Source organism: Diplotaxodon limnothrissa, linkage group LG3 (assembly GCF_057381915.1).
Source record: "Diplotaxodon limnothrissa isolate DT_005_m linkage group LG3, D_limnothrissa_male_GT1.1, whole genome shotgun sequence".
NCBI classification, from domain to species: Eukaryota; Metazoa; Chordata; class Actinopteri; order Cichliformes; family Cichlidae; genus Diplotaxodon; species Diplotaxodon limnothrissa.
Window position 1 is genome coordinate 55,061,185 of NC_140598.1, and position 7,634 is coordinate 55,068,818.

At 35.5% G+C, this 7,634-nt stretch overlaps 1 protein-coding gene across 1 annotated transcript; it reads right to left on the minus strand.

The window, feature by feature from the left end:
• Positions 1-3,970: 3,970 nt before the first annotated feature.
• Positions 3,971-7,407, minus strand: LOC146636622 (uncharacterized). The gene is made up of 10 exons (XM_085349607.1): positions 7,359-7,407; positions 7,003-7,266; positions 6,694-6,900; positions 6,254-6,591; positions 5,715-5,776; positions 5,474-5,622; positions 5,040-5,377; positions 4,469-4,530; positions 4,199-4,347; positions 3,971-4,107 (listed from the first exon to the last, which is right to left on the minus strand). Exons 1-10 carry the CDS (start codon positions 7,399-7,401, stop codon positions 4,019-4,021), a joined length of 1,701 nt encoding a protein of 566 aa, XP_085205733.1. The 5' UTR covers positions 7,402-7,407; the 3' UTR covers positions 3,971-4,018.
• Positions 7,408-7,634: the final 227 nt, after the last annotated feature.

A 7,634-nucleotide genomic window follows, 5' to 3' on the forward strand; every position in this document is an offset into this window, starting at 1 on the left:
TTTTTTGCTTTTTTACAACATACTTCATTGTTATGGAACGCCAGGACTGCCATAATGAATTAATTAAATACACCATTAAATAATTAATTAAATATGTCAATAATTAATTAAAATTGGAATTAATTAATTAAATAAATAGTTATGGCACATGTAATTAATTAATTATTGACACATTTAATTAATTATTTATGTGTTTCACATTTTAATTAATTATTGACACATGTAATTAATTAATTATTCACACATTTAATTAATTATTTATGTATTTCGCATTTTAATTAATTATTGACATATTTAAATAATTATTGACACATTTAATTAATTATTTAATGATATATTTATTTATTTCATTTTGGCAGTCCTGGCGCCTGGCTCTCATCATGAAATAATTTTATCTGTCAGCCTCACCCATCAAACTCAGGGGGCGGGGTTAACGCTGATCGAGTCAAAACCATTGCTTTTGCCTGGTGGCCATTGTTTCTAGCACACAACAACCGGCACGTGGAAGCTAACAGAACTGAACTTTGAAAAACCCTGTTTGTGTGTCACCAAATACCGTTTTAATATTTTTTTAGCCGAGAATGTAGTGGTTTAATCTTCATGTGTCTGGTCGGTTTGTCAAGATACAGCCTCTTTGCAAAAGTGCTTCGATGATGTCGGAGATGTCTGCCCAGTCTCACGGCAAAGCGTGGGATAGACCCGCTCGCCTCGCAAGCAATCCCACCGACAAAGCGCAGGCCCCGGTACACAGCTGTAGTAACCCCCGCTGACTTCTTTTACTGAGGTTATATTTATCGGTGTTTTATTTCCTGAAGTTCTTATGTGTCCTACGTGTTTCAGTCGCCAATTCTGAATTATAACTAACATTAAAAAAATGTTTAAGGAGGAGAGAGAGCAAATAAATCTGTTTAACATCTGATCTTTGGGTTTTTGTTCAGTAATCAGCGTGACCTGTGTATAAACACATAAAAGAGATAACGTTGGTGTTTCTGTCATGTAGTAACTGCTGGCTTTAACTGTACAAAGGTTGTTCGACACTATGAAACACATACAGACTTCATGATGTTCGGCTAATATTTTTATAGTGAATATTAATCATGAGGGTAAACGGCCCTGTACACCACGGAGCGAGGTCAGCATATCCACGATATCCTCAGCTCCATGAGTTAACACAAAGTTTCCCAGCTGACTATCTAACTGCCAACTATTCCAGAGACGTGAAAATATACAGCATAAAGAAAAGTGTAAGAGACTCAGCAGCAGATTAGAATAACAGTTATACATTTAATAAATCACCAAATGAATCCAAGAAACGAGCAAACCTGTTCCGACAATTTGAGTTTGTATTCCCTCAGCTGCAGACTCGCTGCTGTTTAAATGTCAAACATAGACTCAGTCTGCCTTCACATTTGATATGAGGCCAGCACGTATAGTGGCTGTGTCCTGTTTTAAGATCATACATGTAAAATTGATGCTCTCAATTATGGAGACAGGCAAATGGTTCATTTATGTTTGATGTGTGTTTATTCCTCCCTAAATATCGTCGGTGAAGTTCGCCATGCATGTCAGATTTTCCTGCGCATTTTTATACCTCTGCCAACAGAGAGAGAAAAAAAATCACATTCTAACAGACAGCTGGTGCTTAGAATACAGTTGAATAACTATTAAAAAACAGATGATATTTAGATGATAGTTCAGTCTAACACATGTGCCAGTGAACCATTAAACGTCTGTGAAACTATGCAGTTATGAAACGTAACTTTAACCTCAGCCAAACCGATTTGCTCAGTTGTAAATAAAACAGCGAAGTAAACGTGACCCAACAGACAGAACCTGAGTGAATGAAGTCCAGCGTTTAACCACTGAGAGCTAAAACTCAGCTGAGGTTTCAAAGCTGTGTGCCGGTGATTGGACATCAGCCGCTGATGAAGCTGTTCGCCTATAAAGTGCTCTGTAAGGAAACAAGCTCCAGCAGCTCTGCGCTCGGGGAAAACACTATATTAACTTATCTTGTGCAGAAAAATGCGCTGACATTGCTTTATATCGAGCACCGGCTGCCCAGTTAAACTGTGACTATCACCAGGTAACGTAGGCGTGTTTCTTGAATTAGCAGCAGGTGTTAAACAGCTGACAGATGAGGAGGAGGATGCATGCAGGTAAACTGAGGGTCTGTTGAGCTGATCGCTGGTTTCGTGAGAAAAATGTCAGCTCGTTCTTTATGTTACAGAAGCACAGAGACACAAGACCAGGCGGAAAGAGACGATCGTTCGGTGGAAATGAGAATCTGCGAATGCAACATGTGGAACACGGAGAGTGGAATATGTAAACAAACCGGTTAACGTAACCCCCTGCGTGCACTCTGCATGCTAATTGTTAGCAGAGCTAGTGAAATCTCTGAAAACATCTGAGCACTTTTGCAAACATGTTCTATGTTGACAACCTGACCAGACATACGGCGCGACATTCGCGGCTAAAACACTGTTAAAAGTGTAGCTGGTGACAGAAAAACGGGGTATTTTAAAACTACACCACCACCATTGCTGCCTGTGATTTGATCTGCATTCTGGGATACCTGACTGCCCCAAGTCTACACAAGCAATTGATTATCTAGGATCGACCTGTTTTGACTTACTTTGCACGGCAACCAATCAAATGTTAGAGAAGCTGCATGGGCAGCGTTAACCCCGCCCCCTGAGTTTGATGGGTGAGGCTGACAGATAAAATTATTTCATGATGAGAGCCAGGCGCCAGGACTGCCAAAATGAAATAAATAAATATATCATTAAATAATTAATTAAATGTGTCAATAATTAATTAAATGTGTCAATAATTAATTAAAATGTGAAATACATAAATAATTAATTAAATGTGTCAATAATTAATTAAAATGTGAAATACATAAATAAATAATTAAATGTGTGAATAATTAATTAATTACATGTGCCATAACTATTTATTTAATTAATTAATTCCAATTTTAATTAATTATTGACACATTTAATTAATTATTTAATGGTGTATTTAATTAATTCATTATGGCAGTCCTGGCGTTCCATACATGGTACCTCTGCAGTTCACTTGATATCATGAGTGGTCTTCTTGCCCCATCCAAAAAAAGATAGCCTTGTGTTTGTGCTTGTTTTTGCTCTACAGTTGCCCTTAACTAAGCGATTTAAGGCAACTAATAGAAGGCCCTGAAGTCAATAATCAATAGTAATCTACAAAGCAGCATTACATGTCTGAATACTTTTGGGTGTATGTTTTATCTTTATCATCCTGAACAACACTGACAGTACTGAGTAGAGTTTAAATAAAGAGAAACAGAGCTCAATTCTCTGTATAAATCTTCAATTTGTTTAATGCAAGCAGTTTCAGTATATCATGACAGATTTTTTCTTTAGAAGGAAAAAGGAATTATTACATTGATGTAGTCTATACATTTTGGGGGTTTTTTATTCCTAATTTGCGTAACCTACTTGTATTTTTTATTATTACTATGCTGTATTATAATTATACAAAATAAATGCAAAGTTGCACACACTATCACACGATTTAAACATATGAAACATGATTGGGTAATCATACAGGGCGTTATTCACATAGCTTATGTTTCAGGAATGCCACAGTCAGTCAAACTGTCCATTTGATGGAGGAGCAGTGCGGTGACGAGGAGTGTGACGATTACATATCACAAATTCTTCTCCCGATTTCATAGGGTATTACTCATTAATGACACACGTTACACACATTACCCTTTCAGTGGATAAAGTTATTCCCATCATAGATGGGATTCCATCTCCTACTTAAATATGCAATCATGATGAAGTAGATGCATTTTTAAAAATATGCTTCATTATTATTGTGTGTGTTACCCAATTTAGTATCTAATTCTTGCGAAGCCATTCTTTGCACTTTACCAGAAGGTCCTCTTGGATTTTCAATGTGAACAACGTCCCTTTTTCATAGCCAATCACAGCAGACATTTCCAAAAGGAATTCCACAAGAGCATCAGGACATGTTATTGGTGGCCTGACATGAGCCATGACAGCAGCACCATACAGGATGCAGTGAGTAGACTGCTCTTGTGGATCACTCCACTATTTACCTCTGTAAATGGGAAGGGGGAGAAAAGTCTTTAACAAATGGTTCTAAGATATTGCAATTCCTTTTTAATATGATTGCATTAAAAATTGCTTACTTGTGCCATTGACAACAACACTGGTAGGGTCAATGTTGAAGGCTGTTATGTTTGAGGCAGCATTGATTAAAACAATTCCAATGTCAGTTATATTAGGGACCCCTGAAGATGGAAATCCAATGTTCATTTCATTGATAATTGATCCACTTCTGCAAAATGAATAAATAAAAATATTGTGTTATTTTCATAATTGTATTAATATTATTATTGTTGTTGTTGTTATTATTGTTGCATTTGTAAATTTCCATCCGTATATAAAACAGGAATTACCTGAATAAAGTCACTGTCAGTGACCGGAATGAGTTCAATCGTTTTTTATAAAACGGTGTAAGCTGCAAAAACACAAAATATTCTCTGAATACATGTGCTATATTGTTAGGTTTTGCATTTATTTATTTTCCAAAACAAACACTGAATTATAATGCAATATGTAACTTTATGCAATAATATATAATTTTATCAACTGTTCATACAATTTCCATTTCGATGGTCACATATTGAATCCATTTCCCTTTTCATTTTACTGATAAAAGCAGACAGGACTTGTCAGAAGCACTCACATTTTTTAACATAGAAAATTAAATTTGTTTGCACATTTGTTTTTACTGTGAAGATCATGCAAATGTTTCTAATTTTCACTATCCAATCAGGTTCCAAACTATGATGGGAAATTTACTACACTTGTATTTCAAAAGAAAATTCTAAATATTTGTAAAGAAGATGAAAAATACAAAGAAATCTATCATTATGCACATATACTGCAATACTATAATAGCTCGTGTTTTCTTTTTTTTAATAATATGCATATGTTTGGGTATGACATTTTAAGATGGATACTTACTGTTGTTTCTATGAGCGTCCTTCGATTTCTAAATGCTGTAGATGTAGAATTCGCCAAGTCTTGTGTGAATGTTTCATTTGAGGTGAATGTAAGCTTTACTTCTGTTACTGGCTCAGCTGTTGTAATTGTTACAGGTGTAGTGGTTGTAGGAGTCATTGTGGTTGTGGTTGTGTTTGTAGTATTCATTGTCGTTGCAGTGTTTACAGGTGTAGTTGAAGCTGTTGTAGGCACCGCAGATGTATTTGTAATAGGTGTGGTGTTTGTAACATTTGCTGTGATTGCATTTGTAACTGCAGTCATCATTGGTGTTGTAGCGCTCACAGTTGTAGTTGAAGCTACTGTTAAATGCCAAGAAAAGAAAACAAGCCGATGGTTTAACAAAAAGTTTTAAGATATTGTGAGTTTAAAGTATAATAACATGAAATATTGCTTACCTATTTCACGGACAACCACAGAGTTTGTGGTAATGTTGAAGGCTGTTATATTTGAGGCTGAATTGATCAAAACATTTGCAATATCAGTTGTATTCGGCACAGCTGAAGATCCAAACTCAATCCTTATGTCACTGATAATTGATCCATTCCTGCAAAATGAATAACCAAAAATATTGTTTTATTTTCATTACTGTATGACACATACTGTTAAAAATTAATCTGTATATAAAAAGGGAATTACCTGAATGAAGTCACTCTCAGTGACCGGAATGATTTAAATGCTGCCTTGTAAAAAGGTGTAAGCTGCAGAAAAACAAAATAATCTCGGAATATATGTGCTATATTTTTAGGGTTTGTGCTTCTTTATTTTCCAAAGCAAACATTGCATTTACGCTGCAATAAGTCATTTGCCAAGTTTGTTTACAATTCATAGAATTTCAGTTTCTTTGGTTACATATTGAATCTGTTTCTTTTTTAACTAAATATTTTTAATCTTTGAAAAAACTCAACAACACAGAAATGCTAATAAAAGCATACCAATTTGCAGGACTTTTCAAAAGCATTCAAATTTAAAACATGATCCAGTAATACAAAGTTATATGTGCATGCACATTTGTTTATACTGCTGTAATCATGTGAATAATTCCAATTGTCTCTTGCTTACTCTATGCAATCATATAGAGGTACATGTAATGTCACACTAAAATTACTTTTTTTTTTAAAGTTATGTGTGTATGTGCATGCATATGTTTGGGTATGAAACTTCAAAAGGATACTTACAGCTGTCTCTACAAGCGTGCTTCGACTTGCAAATTGTGGAGAGTTAGAATCCGCCAAGGCTGGTGTGAAGTTTTCATTTGAGGTGAATGTCAACAGTAGTCCTGTAACTGGTTCAGCTGTTGTAGTTGTTACAGGTGTGGTGGTTGTAGGAGTCGTTGTGTTTGTGTTTGTAGGTGCAGTCATCATTGGTGTTGCAGTGTTTACAGGTGTAGTTGAAGCTGTTGTAGGCACCGCAGATGTGTTTGTTGTAGGTGTGATGTTTGTAACATTTGCTGTGATTGTGTTTGTAACTGTAGTCATCATTGGTGTTGTAGCACTCACAGCTGTGTTTGAAGCCACTGTAAATGCCAAAAAAACAACAACAAAAAAACAAGCCTATTTGAACAAACAGTGTTAAGGTATTGTGACTTTCAAGAACAATAACATGAAATATTGCTTACTGATTAAAGGTGTGGTTGTTGTAGGAGTCGTTGTGTTTGTAGGTGCAGTCATCATTGGTGTTGCAGTGTTTACAGGTGTAGTTGAAGCTGTTGTAGGCACCGCAGATGTGTTTGTTGTAGGTGTGATGTTTGTAACATTTGCTGTGATTGTGTTTGTAACTGTAGTCATCATTGGTGTTGTAGCACTCACAGCTGTGTTTGAAGCCACTGTAAATGCCAAAAAAACAACAACAAAAAAACAAGCCTATTTGAACAAACAGTGTTAAGGTATTGTGACTTTCAAGAACAATAACATGAAATATTGCTTACTGATTAAAGGTGTGGTTGTTGTAGGAGTCGTTGTGTTTGTAGGTGCAGTCATCATTGGTGTTGCAGTGTTTACAGGTGTAGTTGAAACTGTTGTAGGCACCGCAGATGTGTTTGTTGTAGGTGTGGTGTTTGTAACATTTGCTGTGTTTGTGTTTGTAGATGCAGTCATCATTGGTGTTGTAGTGCTAGTAGTCGAATTTCCAGATGTTGTTGGAACTCCAGTTGTTGTGGCAGTAACTGCTGTGCTCACAAGCTTTATTACCACTGTATGCAAAAATCACAACAATAAAGGCTTTTTATAAAGCTTTCTTTTGTATTTGTATTTTATTTTATTTTTTAATAAAGGAGTAACTTACCTATAAATGTCAATAAAGCTTTAAAGATTTGTTTGTTACCCATTGTGGCTGGCTCTTGAACCTGTAGTATTTGACAGTACAAGTATTTACACAGCAATAAACAACAACAAAACAACAAACATATTAATGTACTTTCAAATCTATAGATATATTTATATTAGTTTTAAGCACATGTTAACCTTTTCCTTATTTAGGCTATTTGCAATTCAGTTTGCTTTTCGAAAATCAAAACTAATTTGTGCTGCTGTTTTGGACTATGTTGGTCAATGCTAAAAA

Bases quoted from the DNA above. Each gene is read 5' to 3' on its own strand.
- LOC146636622 (XM_085349607.1), bottom strand. From the start codon at position 7,401: ATGGGTAACAAACAAATCTTTAAAGCTTTATTGACATTTATAG. The intron at 6,901-7,002 runs GTAAGCAATATT...TGGCATTTACAG, and splicing joins AACAACCACACCTTTAATCA to TGGCTTCAAACACAGCTGTG. The intron at 5,378-5,473 runs GTAAGCAATATT...GGCATTTAACAG, and splicing joins TGTGGTTGTCCGTGAAATAG to TAGCTTCAACTACAACTGTG.